Source organism: Sebastes umbrosus, chromosome 21 (assembly GCF_015220745.1).
Source record: "Sebastes umbrosus isolate fSebUmb1 chromosome 21, fSebUmb1.pri, whole genome shotgun sequence".
NCBI lineage: Eukaryota > Metazoa > Chordata > Actinopteri > Perciformes > Sebastidae > Sebastes > Sebastes umbrosus.
In genome coordinates, this window is record NC_051289.1 from 22,111,088 (window position 1) to 22,129,875 (window position 18,788).

The window sequence follows — 18,788 nt, forward strand, 5'->3', positions numbered from 1 at the left end:
GGACAACATGCACAGTCTCTCGTCAGAGCTTATGAAGAACTGAACATATATGATGATGACCCCTAGAGCTACTATGGAAGAGTGCAGTCTTATTATTGTTTATTTATTTATGCATTTCTTTTTTGTTCCTTGAATTATTTTCTACCCCATCTTTTATTTTTGTTATTATATAATTTTTTATAATTTAAGTTATCTTTCCTATCCAATTGTGCCTTGTATGTTAGAAGTATTGAGTTTAGATTACAATGTACAGAAAAGTCTAAGTAAGGACAATTATCTCAGTGCTTTAAGACTAATGAAAGGACAACATGCACAGTCTCTCGTCAGAGCTTATGAAGAACTGAACATATATGATGATGACCCCTAGAGCTACTATGGAAGAGTGCAGTCTTATTATTATTTATTTATTCATGCATTTCTTTTTTTGTTCCTTGAATTATTTATTTTTTATAATTTAAGTTATCTTTCCTATCCAATTGTGCCTTGTATGTTAGAAGTATTGAGTTACAATTAATTACAATGCCTTCATGTTTGTCAATTAATTTTCTTCAATAAAAAAAACTAAAACAACAAAAAAAAAAAAAATCAACTCACTTCCGGTGAAGGAAATTCAAAATAAAACTTTAACTAGGCAGGAGGTCTAAATACTCGCTAAACGGGGTTGTTATTGTAGCAGGAGTGACGTGATGACGTGATGGCGTGATGACGTGTGTTTCTCGTTGGGCGTGACTGGGTGTTGAAGGCAGAGCTCAGAGAGCAGAGAGATCAGATCAGATCAACGTAACCGCAGACGCTCAACTTTTACCACCGAAAGTGAGATAAATCCGTCCAAGGAGTGGCGTTAATGTGGAGCCACTAACAACCTAACAAAGTCTTCTCTCTTCATACACTTTAAACGGTGAGTGAATATAAATCAGTATATGCTTGTGGGCGGAAGTTAACGAGGTAAACCAGATATTTAACACATTACTAAAGCAAGCTAACGTTAGCTGTTGTACTTTCTCTCCACCGGTGTTGTGTCGAGTAATGTTTCCTGTCGATATGTGATTTAACACCGGCTGGACTTCATTAGTGCTAACTTATTGTGTCACATTTTCCATTTTCTTTAGAGCATGTCTGAATTATGTTAAGCTAGCTGAACTCTTACTGCTTGTAATGTACTGCTTAATGCTCGTGGCGTAATGTTTGGTAACGTATTGTCACTGTGTTGACAGCTCCTGAATGCAAGGTAAAAGCCCTCTAAGCAAAATCGTTTTAATATAATGTTGATTTTCCTTTCTAGTTGTAACGTCAGTGCAAGTTTACACACACTTGTATACGCAAGGCAAGGCAGCTTTATTTGTAGAGCACATTTCAGCAACAGGGCAATTCAAAGTGCTTTACAGAAACATTCAAGAACATTAAGACATCATTAAAACAGTTATAAAAACACAAAAACATTAAAGATTAGAAAATAAAAACAAGCTAAAAATAAAAGCTAGGATCAAAGCTAAAATAGAAATATAACACACAAGAGTAAAAAGCTCTAGTGCAGTAGAAGATCATTATCTGGTTTAATAAAAGGCAGCAGCAGCAAACAGGACAGTTTTAAGCTTTGATTATAAAGAAGTGAGAGTTGGAGTTGGTCCTGCAGGTTTCTGGGAGCTGTTCCAGATATTTGGTGCATAAAAACTGAACCCTGCTGCTTCTGCATGTTTAGTTGTGACTCTGGGGACACTAAGCAGACCTGATCCAGATGACCTGAGAGGTCTGGATGGTTCAGAACATAGCAGAAGATCAGAAATGTATTTTGGCCCTAAACCATTTAGTCATTTGTAAACCAGCAGGAGTATTTTGAAATCAATTCGCTGAGAGACAGGGAGCCAGTGTAGAGACCTCAGAACTGGACTGATATAATCCACTTTCTTGGTCTTAGTGAGGACTCTAGCAGCAGCGTTCTGAATCAGCTGCAGCTGTCTGATCCATTTATTAGGAAGACCAGTAAAGACACCGTGAAGATAAATGCATGGACTAGTTTTTCTAAGTCCTACGCAGAAATAACCTACAGTATGTCCACCTTTCAGGGCTAACACATATTGACAAGCATCTTCACAATTCACACGTCGTTATATCAAGTATGTGCGTGAATAAGCCTAAAGTAATGCATTTAAATATGTCATGTTCACTCAGTAATGTCCTTCTCTGCCTGTGTTGCTTCTGCAGCTCGTTACCAGTCAGGCATGGCTGCCCAGTGTGTAACCAAGGTGGAGCTGACGGTGTCCTGTGAGAATCTCCTGGACAAAGACATTGGCTCCAAGTCCGACCCTCTGTGTGTCCTGTTAATGAGCAGCTCTGATTCCCAGTGGTATGAGGTCAGTAGGATGTCTGGGTCTGGATTAATTTAACATCAGAGAGCTTACATTTAGAGTTGATATCTGCAATCTGGTTAATTTAATTTTGTCTGAATATCAAACACGTATCAGCCAGTATTCTAAAAAAAAAAATATTTTGAAAGGCAAAAAATAATTCCTAAGAAACCTCCTCTGCTCCGACAAGCAGATATTTGTTAAAATACATGTTACCTAATTTAGGTGTGGCAGTTATGTCACTGTTGCTCATGCAAGAGAAAATCTCAGAGCAGTGTTAATTGTTAACCCCCAAATGGAAAAATCTGTGTGTGTGTAAAGCAGTAGTCACATTATGTCCATTTCCTGTTTCATCAGTGCATGTGTGCCCATACATTCTACTTTGCATACCATTGTTCAGACTTCCGGATCTCTTGAAATGTGTGCATGTTGCAAAAGATAAAGCATTCCAACCTTTCACAACAGGTGGGCCGCACAGAGAAAGTCCAGAATTGCCTCTGTCCAAAGTTTGCAAAAAAGTTCGTCATCGACTACTACTTTGAAATAGTGCAGAAACTGAAGTTTGGGATTTATGACATCGACAACAAAACTATTGACCTGAGTGACGATGACTTCCTGGGGCAACTGGAGTGCACCTTGGGCCAGGTAAGGCTTTCCGCTTTTCTTCTGGAAGGATAGGATTCAGTGTTCACAATGCATTGTTCATACAAGGCCATCCTTTAGCTTCTAAAGACGATAACTAAATCCACTTGTGAGTGTTTTGCTTTTATGGTGTGTTGAAAGTTTCAATTCCTTACTTTAAGTTTCATTATACCAAATTTGTACATTTTTGGTAACAGTTCCCAGCAGTATAAAGATTCATTGTAAACTAACATCACAGTCTAGTCAGTCTGACTGATGCAGGACACGTCCTGTGCTGTAATAACCTACTGTTGTTACAGATCAAGTATTTACATTCCTGATAAGCAGTTGCTGTGTAGGCTCCCTCTGTGTAATCTGACCCCAGATGTGCATTCTTCCTGTTTGTTTTGGATATTTGCCTCGTGGTCAGAAGGATGTTGTGTTGTACTCTTCCGCTGCTTTTGCTGTGGCTGCTTCCTCTTGGTTAACTCTGCTTTTGTACTTGCTTTTAGGTTGTGTCCAGTAAAAAACTGACCCGACCACTTGTCTTGAAGAACAAGACCCCTGCGGGAAAAGGGACCATCACAGTGAGTGGCGGAGAGAGCTTGAGAGAAATATTTCAATGTTGTTTTTCTTTTTTCCTCTGTTATTTATTTCTCCCCTATTCTGTTGTAGATCAGTGCAGAAGAAATAAAAGATAACAGAGTGGCAAATTTTGAAGTTGAAGCAAGGAAGCTAGATAACAAGGTATGGGTGATTCCTGTTGAAATATGAAATGCTGTCATTAATTTTTTACATATTCAGGTACATTTTTACTTATTGGTGTGTTTCATTACTTTATTCATTTACAGGATTTCTTTGGGAAGTCCGACCCTTACCTCGAATTCTACAAGCAGACAGCAACTGGATGGCAGCTGGCTCACAGGACCGAGGTAAACACTTGTGCTAATTACAAGACAGCTGTGGAAAGAAAGTTACAATTCTTATACAAGTATTGCATGTGCATGTCGATTAAATGTGATTTCAGTTGGACTTTATAGAATCTGCACAAGTCCCATATAAATTTGTTCTTGATGAAGTAGTCTGCACCGGTGTAATCTTCATTAATTCTGTCCTCAGGTGGTGAACAACAACTTGAATCCAACATGGAAACCCTTTCGGATCCCCCTGCAGTCTCTCTGTGGAGGAGACATGGATAAACCAATTAAAGTAACCTTAATACCTTTTCTAACCGGAACATCTGGACTGTTTCTTTAAACTGTCACTTGGACCTGCAAGGTGGAAGGTCATGACATGATACAACCTTTTCTTGAAGGTGTAGATAGTTTTCAGAGCAAAATGATGTTGGCTCTCAGATATCTCAAAACATGCTAGTAGTGTATTTAGTACTAGCTTGATGATGTACAGTATAGATTTTTTAAATTTCTGAAACAAACATGTCAGAAAGGATGAATGTTTTCAACCATACAGTACAATTGAGTTACCCAGTGCGTTACAGTTAACCTGACCCGCCGGATGGTTTGTTACACAGAACCATCTGAGAAGCCATCATTGGAAACTGTTTGGAAAAGGGCAGGCGCTTTCAAAAAATACTATCAAACTCTCGCTGTAGCCAGTCGGGAGAAGAGCGAAAACATCTTTTCGATTGCGAAAAACTTTCCGATCTTTGCTCTTCCGTCAATAAAGAAATACTCTGCAGTTCTGATATAGCTGATGCTATTGCAGCATAACCCCTTCCTCTTCAGGAGCCGGCCATTGTTGTTTAGAACAAACAGTCGTCTCTCTGTGTCACCTCACACACACCTAAACAACGCCCGTAGCTGCCAGTGGCTCCTCACAGGACGCTGATTGGTCCGTGCCCTGGCTTGCCGGACACAAACGCATTACTTGAACAAGATGGATTTTCGTGTGATATGTGATCCCGTGATTCTCGCGTGACCTTGTAACAGCTCGAGAATCCAGCAGCCGTGCAAGGTAACTTAACAGTGTTTGTCTTTTTTCATCTTACCATCACTTAATGGGTGAAGTTTGTGAATGGTGTAGATGTAAGGCGTCGTTTGAGTAATGTCTCCCGCCCTCTGGGTTTCATTCATCCAACTCGATCCTGTCATAGAACGCAGTTGTCTGAAACTACACATTCTTCTTTTAGTCATTTTACTGTCGGCTTCTGTCTATTGCACGAGTATTACAAAGAGTTATGTTTTGAATCTCTCGCATGTTTGTGTTTCTTCTGTTTCATACATCTCCAGTTTTTTAAAAAAACTTAAAGGGTCATTTCACTCAAATTACAAAACAATTCTATTCTCTGCTGTGTAAATAGTTTTGGTTTTATTTGCCCAGATTTGTGATCTGCCTCCGGCCCAATACAATGGAGGTCAATGTAATTTTTAAGTGTCCCAGTTACTTTGGATAATGCATAGATCTCGCTGTGAAAACTGCAATATTTTTCTAGTTTTGGTGAACAGACCCTGTAGTGGTATTCTTTACCCTGTGTGAAAGACTTCACAGTTTTCTTGTTCACCACATTAATGTGTGTTTTTACCTGTTTCCAGGTTGAGTGTTATGACTATGACAACGACGGCTCACATGATCTTATTGGAGCCTTTGAGACCACAATGACACGCTTCCAACAAGCATCACGATCATCTCCGGTATGTGTGTGTGTGTGTGTGTGTGTTGTTTACATTGTTTGTTTGAATGTAACAACCAACCTTATTATACACAGTCTCAACCAGCTTGAGCCTGCTCATTTTTTTTTTGTGTGTGTGTTATTGTAATTAGACAAAACTCACTAGTCATTGTGAATTAGTCCAGCGAAGAGCACCGACTAGTTCCGAGCAAAATGTAAATTTCCAAACACTACTTTAGTGTTTTGGTCTTCTTGCATTGACCCCAAGCTGTTGTGTTTTGTCCACAGGCAGAGTTTGAATGTGTCAACAGTAAAAAGAAACAGAAGAAGAAAAGCTACAAGAACTCTGGTGTTGTGGGCGTGAAGATATGCCAGGTGTTGTACTGTTTTTTTGTGGTTTGTTTTTTTGTATGTTGAATACGTTCACTTCTTTGATTAATCCTTGGATTTAAGTAGCACTTTGGATTTGAGATTACATGTGTTCTATAAAACCAATGCTTTGTCTTGTAGGTGGTGAAGGAGTATACCTTCCTGGATTATATTATGGGAGGCTGCCAAATCAACTTCACTGTAAGTTTTGGCTTCTCTATTAATGCCTCTTTTTATTCATTTGTATTTTTGGGTCACTAATAAGCCCTGCATGTCTGTCGACTCTCTGAACGTTTTTGGCAGGTGGCTATTGACTTCACAGGCTCCAACGGGGATCCCAAGTCTCCTCAGTCTCTGCATTACATTAGTCCTCAGGGCGTGAACGAGTACCTCTCTGCTATCTGGTCTGTGGGCAATGTCATCCAGGACTATGACAGGTATGTATGACACATAAAACAGTCTAGTACATTCTGTAATTGCAATTTTGCTTGAATTTCTTTTGTGCCAGCTATGGCTGGAGTGGTTTGCATTTAAACAATATTCTGTCACTCATGTACTGGTGTTGTTTGTCCCTCCTTTGTAGTGACAAGATGTTTCCTGCCTTTGGCTTTGGAGCCCAAATCCCTCCCACATTCCAGGTAAGACTGGCATTGAAATATGAAACTACAAATGCATGCAAAAGACATGACTGCTGTTTGCATGCAGTTTGAATCGGATCGAAAAGTCATGTGTTACTTTGACACTGATATCTGATGGTATTGTGTTTCTTTTAGGTTTCCCACGAGTTTCCTCTCAATTTCAACCCAGCAAATCCATTTTGTGCAGGTATGTTTACAAATCATTGCACTGTAGGTAAATTTAGTTATTTACTATATGCAGTTGTACACAGTTTGTAGTGTGTTGACATAAGTATGATCCCTTGTGTGTGTGTGTAGGCATTGAAGGTGTGGTGGAGGCCTACAGGGTGTGTCTGCCCCAGGTCAAACTCTACGGTCCCACCAACTTCTCCCCTATCATCAACCATGTAGCCTGCTTTGCCAAGCAAGCTCTCCAGCAGACCACTGCATCAGTGAGTATTTATGTGTTCAGCCATTACCAGTAATATGATTGTTGGCTCTCATAGCCAGGCTCACAGCCCTGCTTGCGCATAGATGTATTATAACTCCATATTTAACAGAACAATTAGTTCTCTCTCCAACCATGAATGATTTACAAAGAAAGACGGTTTGCACTCCCTCCAGTTCATCAGTATGAGTCTTTTGGCTGGAACAGTCCTGTGTCAAAAGTTCATTTTTACCCTTGCAATGCCACTGCGTGTTGCACAAGTTGTTTTCACTAGCAGTAAACATTTATGTGTGCCACATTGGGCAGGATGGGAAAGAAAGCCTTTCCATACTCATTTCCTAATTAGCTGTGCATCATTTTCACAATGGAGCAGGATTATTTGATAATAGCTTGATCCAGAGCAACAGGAGGTTTAGGATAATAGCACAGTGATTACATTTTCAAGCTATTAACAGATGCCAGACTCAAATGATTACATTTGTATTCCTAGGAAAGGCTCTACCTTGAGTTGTCTGCTTGACAATAGCTAGATATATGTGGATACTTATTATTATTTGTAAATTTCAGGTATAATAACATCATAATAACTTAAGAGTGGTAAGTAATGCCAGTGTTGCATTCCATGCGTCTCATTGCTCTAATTGCAGGTGAATAACACCCATTGACCAAGGTCACATTAAAGTACCATGGGCTCGTGGCTACGACTTTTTCAAGGCCCTCCCCCACTCCCCCAAGCACCATCACTACTCAACTATTTCCCCATCCAACCTGCACAAACATCAGCCTTGCTTAATTTGCATACAATAATGTATCAACAATCACTCATGACTGCTGTTTCATTTTATGACTGTTGCGGCACCAAATACAAGTCATGCATATACAATACAGAAATTGCATCTCCAAAAAGTACAGTAGGGCAATATCCATCCCTCTTGGACGCAGAGAGGGAGAGAGAATCTATGTTACCAGTGTCAAAGTAGAAACTCCTCTTTACGAGCGTCAGTCGCCTCTCACCCTTATGTCAGTCGGTAAGAGAGACCGATCTCAATTAGATATACAGCTTTTCTCCTGGCAGGTTTTGTTGGAGTAAAAAAAACAAAACACTGCCGTTGCGTCTTTACACGTGGGGCATCCCATTGTGCTCCCGATAGCACAGAGCCCTCTGTCCCGTTCACGTTCAGTTAGGAGAACCACACAAAGTCGAGCATGACTTATTTTTTTCTCCCTGTGAATTTTATTTTATTTACGTCATCAGGCTCTGGGGCTTGAGCCCCGGTAAGCCTGTGCACCAGCAGCTAATTATAAATGAAGCTAAAGCTGTATAAATAAATACATTTGGAATTGATTTGAAATCTAGTACACCTTGATCATGTCAGACTACAAGTAGGAAGCATCTTTATCAAAACTTGCAAACAGTTCAGCCTTTTAGATTAGATTAGATTGCTTATCAGCCACACGACCCAAGGCCAGTGGAATTAGTTTTTGATACAGTATGTTATTCTCCGCAGACAGATACATAATGTGTGTTCTGAAGAATTTAAAGGAGTCAGTGGTGGCGACGGGGTCTCCATTTATCTGTATGTGTAGTGATAATTGATCTACTACCTCTGTTGTTGCTGTCTTCCCGCAGCAATACTATGTTCTGCTGATCATCACCGACGGTGTGATCACAGACATGGACGATACACGCAGTGCCATCGTCAACGCCTCTCGTCTGCCCATGTCGATCATCATTGTCGGTGTAGGGGGGGCGGACTTCGATGCCATGGAGTTCCTGGATGGAGACGATGGACGTTTGCGCTCACAGACTGGCGAGGCTGCCATGCGGGACATCGTCCAGTTTGTGCCATACAGGCAGTTCCAAAATGTAAGTCACAGTGAAAACACTGGACACATTTTTATATTAGTGATTGCTTTCAGATATGTGAATGGGGTTGGGTTTGATTTCAGCTGATTTTTTTAATAAGCCAACTAATTTCTTTAAAAATCGCATGCATTTCAAACTTTTTTCTAAGCATTTCACCGCATCATTTTTGGTTTAACTGGCTTCAAAATTCCAAATCCAAACATAGAATAGTAGTGTCCCCATCCAATGCCAGTATACGTGCCTAAACCAAGGGATTCCCAGCCCATCCTTAACCTGGATCTTACTTAGCTTACTTTTGTGCCTTGTGTATTTATCTCTTTTCAGGCGCCCAGCCAGGCTCTTGCCCAAAGCGTATTGGCCGAGTTACCTCAGCAAGTGGCCTCCTTCTTCAGTTTATTTAAACTGAAGCCTCCTCACGATCCCAATCCTTCATAGGGGTACCCCAAATATTTCAGTCATAAACCCCTCCACCACCTTAGCCTTTGCTTGGCCTACTGCATGAATCATCACATTCAGTGATTGCAATCCTCATTTGCTGTGCTCCTTCCAACTTTTCCAACTCTGTTTTGCTAAAGATCATCATCAGTTCTGAGTGAGAGAGAGCGTACAATAAATTATGTTGTACCATCTGTCTGAAGAGCTCAAGCACTGGTGATCGATCTCAGAAACATAATCTTGTTTACATTAAGGGAAAACTCCTCTCTAGATCACTAAAACAAATCAGTCGGTGATACAATTTTCAGTTTTAGTTTCTAATTGCAATCTAGCCAAATGTAATATAGACAATATAATGTCAAGATATTTGCAGCACAGCCACAGGCTGGTTTGTAAATGGAATGTGGTATGCCCACAATGAGCACAAGCTCAACAGCCGTTTGTGCAGGTGCATCTATTGATCTGCAGTCATAGTCAACAGTCAACCATTGGTCAACAATCTGTCATCACCGCTTGAATCTTCATCTTATTTCCAAGATAAATCGTGTTGAAGCTAGACAAAACTAAGAGGAAATGACAAATCAATATTGCTGCTATAATTGCCATAGCTGTCACTATTGTTGCTTGCTCCCATCTATAAATACAACAAGTACAAGCAGCTCCTCTGGAGGCTGCCAGAAAGAGTGAAAGAAAAAAATGGCGTCACAAAATAATTCCAGAAATAAAGTGAAAAGTGAAGATTGTTGAAATATAAAAGGGTGGAATTTTCCTTTCGAACTGTCTTCATCTGCATGGCTTTTCTACTTCTCATTCATGCTCCCTTCATTTAATTAAATCAGTGGTGAAATCTGTTTTGTACTTTTTTAACTCTTCTTTCGCACTTCAGGCTCCTCGAGAAGCATTGGCAAAGAGTGTGTTGGCAGAAGTACCGAGTCAGCTGGTGGACTTTTTCACTACCATGAAGCTGAGTCCACCCAATCCTGCAGCAAACCCTGCAGCAAACCCTGCTGCAAACCCTGCACCAGTCCCTGCAGGGACCATCTGATACTACAAGGAAGAAACCAGACATCCGCCAATCTCATCTCCTGCAGATATAAAACAGATCCCAGCTTCTCCTCACCACGCAGTTAGACAAATGTCCTTCTTATATTTTTCTAAATAACCCTTTTTTTCACCACTATATGCACCTTAGGCAAAGACAACCAACCCACCCACACACACACAATACATCATACATAAGCACTCCACAGTATTGACCAACCTATGTTTTTTAAGTGTCAAAATAGACCTAGCTTATCTTAGATATTAACATACATGTGTGTTACTTTTAGCTGTTGTTCAGTGCCACTGCAACTTAAAAATAGAAAACATACATAATCATTCCATCATTTTTGAAAGATTAAGTTAATGGGCAGGGAATTGCACTTTTAAAAATTGTCTTTTAAAAAGCATTCAGGATTGTTTCTGTAGTACTCACTGAAACAGGAACACTGCACTGGGTATAAATCGTCCTGCTGCTGGTTTTTAATGCATCATAAGAGTGTGCAGTTTATTTTTATGCCTGTTCGATGGCTCCAGCATCAAGTTACAATAGTATTGTAAAATGCTTTTACACACCAAGATAATGAAGAGGATCTGGTGGGACTAAATATATCACATAAGTTAGTGGACCCCCTCCATCCCAGTATATTTGTAGTATGTATGATGTTTACATCCTCAGCGAAATAGCCGCAGCACTACTAGTAGCATAATTATGTGCATATAGCCAAGTAGCTTTGTAGTTGCTGCTGTTTTGGCATATAAAGAATATGTTTGCATTAATGTTAACTGACGCACATGCTTCCCTATGCAATCATCTATAATAACGTTTTACTTCATATAATGCAAAACTCTGTGTGTGGGTCATAAACCTGTGTAAACCCAAAGATATTCATACCTAAAGAATGAATCTGAAATATTGTAGTAAGTAGTCTCATCGTATATTTGGTTGTATTGTGCCATTTGGTTTTGCCAGTCTCATTACTCGTGTGTACATTTACTGTGGTCTACCATTGTGCCAGTTACTTTTGGTTACTCTGCCTTCCAGATTTACATTAGCAAAGACATCGTTGGGTAGTTCCCTGGACAAGGACTAACAAGTCCTAGACTAAGGAAGTTTATTTTCCAATGATATAGCCATTGACTTTTGATTTAGTCTAGGTTTCATCTCTGTTTGTAAAACGGATCTCATATATATATCAGTATTAAACATGTTGTCACTGTAGAACCTAGGTACAGTGCTGCTTATTGAAATCTATGCATGTTTAGCTTTATAGAGTTGTAAGCAGTAAAACATGCATCTGATGTATCAGCTTTAGTGCTCTAATAGAAATGGGTAATGTGCCTTAGTGTTAACATTGTGACAAAGTGCATCAACATTGCCAATAAAGCAACTCTTACTTGATACAAATTGAATTTATCATTTATTTAACACCTTTTCAGCAAGTCTACAGCCCTTTGTATATTATACAGTCATATTATACGGTTATTCAACAGTGTGTACTTACAGAAATTACCTAAAAATAAATTCACTTCTTTGTGGTCATTAGGACAACTGCAGCATATGAATATACATAAGATACAATATTCGCATACATTGTATCTTATGTATATTCATATGCTGCAGTTGTCCCAATTTGGGTGTTTGATTTATTTGATAATGTGACATTGTAGAAAGCTGTTGACCAAATCATTACTGAATGAGGTGATACATTGATGATATGATTAAACTAGATATTATCTGTGATATCATCAACACATGTTCACATTTGTTGTATTATATCCCTTATTACCATATTTAATGTAGCTAGCATCTTTTTCTCTTTCAAATGCATAAGCTTGTGGCCTTTTTGACGTAGCTCTTACTCCAGTTTGAGTATTCAGCCAGGTGGAATTTCCTCTTCAATTAGGCAAGATTTCAGCAAAAAAAAATAATCACAACCAAAGATCTAAATTTTCACATGATTTAAGTATATATTAAGATAGTAATTAACATCTTAATATATCAATGGATATCTTTTCCTAGTCTAAAAGGCTGTAACATAACAATGTTCCCATGACCAGGATTGCCTTTACTCATTTTACTATTATATCAACTTTACTCATTGTATAGTTCTTTTGCCATAATTTTCCAAACCTCATATGCAAATTAGAGCCATTTATGCCAGTGACCACAGTCAAACACTTTATTGTGTAAAAGAGTGCAAAGACACAGTTTGTTCATTGATATCGTTGTCGACAATATACAGAAGTGACAGTAGTGACATCACATCAGTACCTGGAGACTATTCATCTCAACCTAATCACCTGTACTCAGGCACTTTTAAGTTGTTTTTTTAATATAAAAATAGGCTATTCTCTTCATCAAGTTGTCAATAAGATTACATTTTCTTCCTAATAAAATAAGCTTTTAAATGTATTTACTTCTGTTCACTCAGTAAATCCAGTGTACAGCTCATCAGAATAGATTATCTGATATATACCGGTATGTGTGTTCTAAATACTGAAGACTAAGAGTCAGCCTACCAGCCCTACTTGCATCAACTCTTGTGTAGATGAATGCACCTCAGAGCTACAAACCAACTATGAACTACATCAACTCTTGCTGATTAGCAAGGCTTTAACATTCGCCACTTCCTCTTTTGGTGTAGAAGTCCTACACTTACTGCTACCTTGGCAAAAGTAACCAGTGATAATTATTTTTCGGAGCGTCGGAGGGTTTCTAGCAGCTCAGCTGGCTGTGCTTGTATGTCAAGCAAGTACTACTACAACCACAGGTTAGAAATGACTGAAGGTGGAGCCCGATGCTTGTTTGGTTACATGCGGTGGATATTGTCGTGATCCATGAACTGTTTGAGGTTCTGCAGGTTGTCCCACCACTGGAAGAGGAAGGTCTCTGCGATGAGGCTGAACCAGGGTGTGATCTCCAGTTCTTTGCGCTTGCCCTTCTCTAACATCTCCCTCAGCTCCTCCTTGCTGACGTAGCAGTGGCTTTTGATTTCATTGGGGTCTGGACTCAACTCCACGTTCTTCGGAGAGACATAAAAAAAGATGTTATTGTCCATAATGTAAGGCTAATGTAACTCAACTCTTAAGTCCAAAAGACACTACAACGCTACCTTCTGCATGAAGAGGATGTAGTCAATCTCATGTTCTCCCCACACACCGTCTGACTGAGCCTTGTAGTGGATCCTTGTTAGGTACGTCATTTCATCTGGTGTCACCTGAGGAGCAACAGGAACACAGAGGAGATCAGACGCAAAGAAAGATTCTCCACAATCCTCAATAATCCTCTTCCATTAAATGCAGAAGCCAGGACTTTCAACACACACGCAGCATACCTGTTCCATGGGGATACCCAGTTCAGCTTCGAGTCTCCTCTGAGCAGCTCTCCTCACTCCTATTACGTCCTTCTCCTCCAGCTCACTGTCTGTGTGTAAAGGGTGGCTGCAGCATGTGTTTGTGAAACAGCCTGTACACACACAGACACGAGATGGTTAAACACATGCCTACCATTAATGTTTAGTTATCTTGTTATAATACATGTGACACAATGTGTATCCCAATGGATCACAGGAGTTTTTTGGATAATGGTTGAACTGAGGGGTTTAAGGATTTGTCACCGACCTGGAAAAGTGATTTTGGCATCAGACCTCTGTTGTAAGAGCAGCTTCTCTTCACTGTTGAAAATGAACACGCTGAAAGCTCTGTGTAATAAACCTGGTAAAACAAACAATTTAACGTAAGTACAAATCTGTGATAAAAAGATATGTACTCGAAGCAAGACAGGTGTGTGCATTTTAACATGACAGACACATACCTTTGTCAATGTTGGAGTTGAGGTGGCAGTTTTTCTTGGTGTCCGCTCCAATCTTGCGGTCGTTCTCGTCGATCAGGATGCACATCTCGGCGAGCAGCTGCACCTGCTTCTCGTCCAGGTGATCTGTGGTTATCTCGGGCATCCTGACTGCAGACTGTAGGTGTCTCACCTCACTGCATGGCACACAGGAGGAGGAGCAGGCAGACAACAGTTAACAATCTAGTCAGTATTCACATCAAAACAGGAGTTGTGCACTTTTAATATGACAGTCTGAACACAGTAGGTAATGTTTGACCAAAAAAAAAAATCATATTGCTACTAGCTTTTTCTGAAGCTTTCAAGTTTGTAGTGGATGGAGAGCAAACTCACCTGCTGAGGAAGATGTGGTTAAAAGCTCTAGAAAAAGCTAGTAAGTGGACTTTGAGTTTTTTTTCCAAGTTCAAGAATGAACTTTCACACTTAGGTAGGGAGTACATTTTACAAACTAACATACTCATACAGTAAATGTGAAATATATTTCATGGTGTGTTGTGCTTCCCCTGAACACATTTCCTTCAGTTTTAAATAAGGTCTGCAACTTTAAATAGAATTGAATAATCTGTCTATTATCAACACATTTAAATGAACATTACAACAATCTGGGGGAAAAAGCAATATATCAAGTTCCCAGTGCCCAAAGGGAGGTCTGCAAATTGCTGGATTTGTCTGACAAAAAGATGTAAATGTACAATAATACAAAATGCAACAGGAGCAAATAGTCCCATTTGAGAAGCTGGTTTATTTGTTTAATGAAGGACATAAACAATTAAAAATGATTTTGCACCACTGCTGATCAGTTATTTGACTAATACTGTAGTTCCACTGCTAGTTTTTGATGAAGTATTCCAGCTGCTGCCATAGCCTTTATGGCCACAGAGTTTACAAAATGTTAAATAATATAACAGTAAATGCAGCTTGCTTTAGTTGGTGTAGGCCGAATTGAAGAGACTACAGGCAGGCTTTGAGCTGCTATTTTGAAAGAGTGTACTTCAACCAACACGCAAAGCCACATGAAAATCAAGACTTTTTTAAGTGGAGTTTTGCCTGACTTTCTTTCTCGTATGAGACGACAGGCTTCAGTAGAGCTATGAATAGCACAAACACCATCTCTGAGCTCAGGGTCAACAGGCTTATCTCTGGCTGTGCTTTCTTTAAACTCAAACCATGAAGTGGTTGCAGAAAGCCCCTCGCTTACCTTGATATAGCTCTGTAGCAGAAGGTGAAAGGTGTGCAGGTAGGTCGGTGTCGTAGTGCAGCAGCTCTAGCAGCGACAGGTATGTTTGATTTCAGCACAGCGGCTCCGTCGCAGGATAGCACGCGGAGCACCGCCCACACAGCCCGCACCATCGCCTGACCAACACAGAACACCAATCACAAGGTATGGAGGAGTGGGCGGAGGGAAAGACTGGAGTGAAGTTCACCCAGTGAGGATCGATAGGCTGCTGGAGTCGCACCAGCAGGATGAACATTAACATGAAAGCCCATAAAGTTTGAGTCTGCTATAATAACCCATTAAACCCTCATACACACTTAGCCTACACTTTACTGCACAGTTTAGAGCTGTAACTCATTATTTTTCACTCAATTCAATATGCTTTATTGGCATGACTGTCAGGTGAACAATATTGCCAAAGCGTCAATTCAATTACTAATTATTCAAATTACAATATATAGATATTTAAAAAGAACATGCATGTAAATGGAAGAGAAAACAATAAAGAAGTAAAGTAAAGGATAAATGTAAAAAACAACAAAAAACAACTAACAATGAAGTGGAGGAGTAAATAAAAGGCAGAGTGTTATGTGTTGTTGTGGTTGTCTCTTAGGATGTGACTCTCACTGCGATCTATAAAACGCAGAGTACCAAGTGTAATCTTAAAACAAGATATTTTTTTGCTTGATACATTTAATCAATTATCAGAATTGTTGATTCAATGTTTTGTCTATTAATTGTTACATACAACTAGATTAATTTCTAACAAAGCCATCTTAGTGCACTTTAGACTAAGCTACTGGAGTTACCCTGCACTATATTCACTTTTAACGGTCTATTCTCCACTATACTAATTTTTAACAGTCTCTTCTGCACTATATTCACTTTTAACGGTCTCTTCTCCACTATACTCATTTTTAACAGTCTCTTCTGCACTATATTCACTTTTAACGGTCTCTTCTCCACTATACTAATTTTTAACAGTCTCTTCTGCACTATACTCACTTTTAACAGTCTCTCCTGCACTATACTCACTTTTAACAGTCTCTTCTGCACTATACTCATTTTTAACAGTCTCTCCTGCACTATACTCACTTTTAACAGTCTCTTCTGCACTATATTCACTTTTTTAATAGTCGTGTATCACAGCTGTTACACTGCACTATATTCAGTTTTAACAGTTTTCTTCATCTCCTTGTATTTTTATATCTGGTATATATATATATTTTTTTGTACTTTGCACTACTAACTTTTGTACTGCCTTTTTACTAACATGTTTTGCACTACGGAACTGTGATGCTGGAAACTTGAATTTCCCTCTGGATCAATAAAGTTACTATCTATCTATCTATCTTCATTTTTTTTTTACATAATGTGTCAAAAGTAAAACTACACAATGCAGTAAAATGCCCCCTGTGAGTGTTATACTATTGTATATTATAGCATTATTAGCTATCACTGATGCATTAACATGAAAACATGCAGTGGAATATTGTAGTCCCGTTCCAGTGAGATCCACTCCGTGTTTTCCTCCAGACCCTGCTAGTCAACACGCCATCAGACCAGCTCCACCGCTGCACCAGAGGCCTCTGACTACTCAACATAAGTATGCATTATCTGCTACACATACAACCTACAGAGAAACCGATAACACGTTAAATTACTTACAAAACAATGTTCCTGTTTCAGGTAGATAAACCTCGTGTTTAACGTATCTTAACGACGCTATTTTAGAGGTGAATACTGTAATACTGTGCTGCTGTGTTCGACCGCCTTAGCTTTACCTCCCTACTGCTGACGTCACGGTGTTTTCATTGGCTGCGTCAGCGTCGGCGTGACAGCCCATTGGCTGACAGAGTGCAAACACAAACCTCGTGATACGGAAGTGGGTGAATACAGTGAAAATACGTGATGTGTCACAATTTGGATAAATATTGTGATACTTGTCAAACTATAAGGTGTCATTACCGTCCACTGACAGAGCTTATACCTCCACAACATGTTGAACATTACTAAGTGACATGTTTAACGCTAGCTACTTCATTTCATATCAAGTTATGTGGTCTAAAAACACCTCCATGCTGTGGTTTCGCTAGCTAATGTCGTCGCTACACTTCCGTGGTAGCTAAGAATGAACTGTGTGAAGCAGTCTGACAGCGGTGAGTGTCTTCTGTTGTTTCCTATATGTCAGATATCACAAGCCATGAAAGCAACGTCGAATATTATTTGTGCAAGTGTAATTTACCCTGTTACATTGCTATGGGCAGTTATTGGACAAAGGAGGACGGTCTGCAGGACAGATAATAATGCACACAGTGCACCTTCATAGACTGAGCTGCTGGAGTTACCCTGCACTATATTCACTTTTAACAGTCTCTTCTGCACTATAGTCACTTTTAACAGTCTCTTCTGCACTATAGTCACTTTTAACAGTCTCTTCTGCACTATACTCACTTTTAACAGTCTCTTCTGTACTATATTCACTTTTAACAGTCTCTTCTGTACTATACTCATTTTAACAGTCTCTTCTGCACTATATTCACTTTTAACAGTCTCTTCTGCACTATATTCACTTTTAACAGTCTCTTCTGCACTATATTCACTTTTAACAGTCTCTTCTGTACTATACTCATTTTAACAGTCTCTTCTGCACTATATTCACTTTTAACAGTCTCTTCTGCACTATATTCACTTTTAACAGTCTCTTCTGTACTATACTCACTTTTAACAGTCTCTTCTGCACTATACTCACTTTTAAGTCTCTTCTGCACTATACTCACTTTTAAGTCTCTTCTGCACTATACTCATTTTTAACAGTCTCTTCTGTACTATACTCATTTTTAACAGTCTCTTCTGCACTATATTCACTTTTAACAGTCTCTTCTGCACTATACTCACTTTTAACAGTCTCTTCTGTACTATACTCATTTTTAACAGTCTCTTCTGTACTATACTCATTTTAACAGTCTCTTCTGCACTATACTCACTTTTAACAGTCTCTTCTGCACTATACTCACTTTTAACAGTCTCTTCTGTACTATACTCACTTTTAACAGTCTCTTCTGCACTATACTCACTTTTAACAGTCTCTTCTGCACTATACTCACTTTTAACAGTCTCTTCTGTACTATACTCATTTTAACAGTCTCTTCTGCACTATACTCATTTTTAACAGTCTCTTCTGTACTATACTCACTTTTAACAGTCTCTTCTGCACTATACTCACTTTTAACAGTCTCTTCTGCACTATACTCACTTTTAACAGTCTCTTCTGTACTATACTCATTTTAACAGTCTCTTCTGTACTATACTCATTTTAACAGTCTCTTCTGCACTATACTCACTTT

The 18,788-nt window shown here is 39.3% G+C and overlaps 3 protein-coding genes and 1 long non-coding RNA gene across 11 annotated transcripts in view; 3 read left to right on the top strand and 1 right to left on the bottom strand.

The window, feature by feature from the left end:
- The first annotated feature begins 694 nt into the window (after positions 1 to 694).
- On the top strand, positions 695 to 11,008 carry cpne3 (copine III). 4 transcript variants are annotated; one of them, XM_037757010.1, is made up of 17 exons: positions 695 to 879; positions 1,106 to 1,110; positions 2,203 to 2,351; positions 2,811 to 2,990; positions 3,479 to 3,553; positions 3,642 to 3,713; positions 3,818 to 3,898; positions 4,086 to 4,175; positions 5,519 to 5,617; positions 5,884 to 5,970; positions 6,106 to 6,165; positions 6,268 to 6,401; positions 6,548 to 6,602; positions 6,738 to 6,789; positions 6,900 to 7,033; positions 8,660 to 8,896; positions 10,218 to 11,008. In XM_037757010.1, exons 3-17 carry the CDS (start codon positions 2,220 to 2,222, stop codon positions 10,374 to 10,376), a joined length of 1,647 nt encoding a protein of 548 aa, XP_037612938.1. In that variant the 5' UTR covers positions 695 to 879; positions 1,106 to 1,110; positions 2,203 to 2,219; the 3' UTR covers positions 10,377 to 11,008. The 4 variants fall into 4 exon arrangements, with proteins under 4 accessions (XP_037612938.1, XP_037612937.1, XP_037612939.1 ...); XM_037757011.1 differs by lacking the exons at positions 695 to 879; positions 1,106 to 1,110 and adding exons at positions 1,208 to 1,228; positions 9,221 to 9,333 and having other exon boundaries at positions 10,218 to 10,355; XM_037757009.1 differs by lacking the exon at positions 1,106 to 1,110 and having other exon boundaries at positions 696 to 898.
- Positions 11,009 to 11,559: 551 nt separating this feature from the next.
- LOC119480592 lies at positions 11,560 to 12,788 on the top strand. The gene is made up of 2 exons (XR_005204962.1): positions 11,560 to 12,130; positions 12,352 to 12,788. It is a non-coding gene; the product is annotated as an uncharacterized LOC119480592 (long non-coding RNA).
- Positions 12,542 to 17,246, bottom strand: idi1 (isopentenyl-diphosphate delta isomerase 1). Of its 2 annotated transcripts, XM_037757017.1 has the most exons (7): positions 17,110 to 17,246; positions 15,424 to 15,578; positions 14,190 to 14,362; positions 13,997 to 14,089; positions 13,711 to 13,841; positions 13,489 to 13,593; positions 12,542 to 13,398 (listed from the first exon to the last, which is right to left on the bottom strand). In XM_037757017.1, the coding sequence occupies exons 2-7, from the start codon at positions 15,573 to 15,575 to the stop codon at positions 13,186 to 13,188; spliced, it is 867 nt and encodes a 288-aa protein (XP_037612945.1). In that variant the 5' UTR covers positions 15,576 to 15,578; positions 17,110 to 17,246; the 3' UTR covers positions 12,542 to 13,185. The 2 variants fall into 2 exon arrangements, with proteins under 2 accessions (XP_037612945.1, XP_037612946.1); XM_037757018.1 differs by lacking the exon at positions 17,110 to 17,246 and having other exon boundaries at positions 15,424 to 15,592.
- Positions 16,916 to 18,788, top strand: part of LOC119480590 (WD repeat-containing protein 37-like) — a 38,413-nt gene continuing 36,540 nt past the window's right edge. For 2 of the 4 annotated variants that reach the window (XM_037757014.1, XM_037757015.1), the window contains exon 1: positions 17,378 to 17,600. The gene's annotated coding sequence lies outside the window, so the exon portion shown is untranslated. Of the gene's footprint in view, positions 17,048 to 17,377; positions 17,601 to 18,788 lie in introns of those variants that run through there. The other 2 variants (XM_037757013.1, XM_037757012.1) reach the window with 2 other exon arrangements.

Bases quoted from the DNA above. Each gene is read 5' to 3' on its own strand.
- cpne3 (XM_037757008.1), top strand. The intron at 4,176-5,518 runs GTAACCTTAATA...ACCTGTTTCCAG, and splicing joins ACATGGATAAACCAATTAAA to GTTGAGTGTTATGACTATGA. The intron at 8,897-10,217 runs GTAAGTCACAGT...TTCGCACTTCAG, and splicing joins CATACAGGCAGTTCCAAAAT to GCTCCTCGAGAAGCATTGGC.
- idi1 (XM_037757017.1), bottom strand. From the start codon at position 15,575: ATGGTGCGGGCTGTGTGGGCGGTGCTCCGCGTGCTATCCTGCGACGGA. The intron at 14,090-14,189 runs GTATGTGTCTGT...TTGTTTTACCAG, and splicing joins CAACTCCAACATTGACAAAG to GTTTATTACACAGAGCTTTC. The intron at 13,842-13,996 runs GTCGGTGACAAA...GTGTGTGTACAG, and splicing joins TGCCAAAATCACTTTTCCAG to GCTGTTTCACAAACACATGC.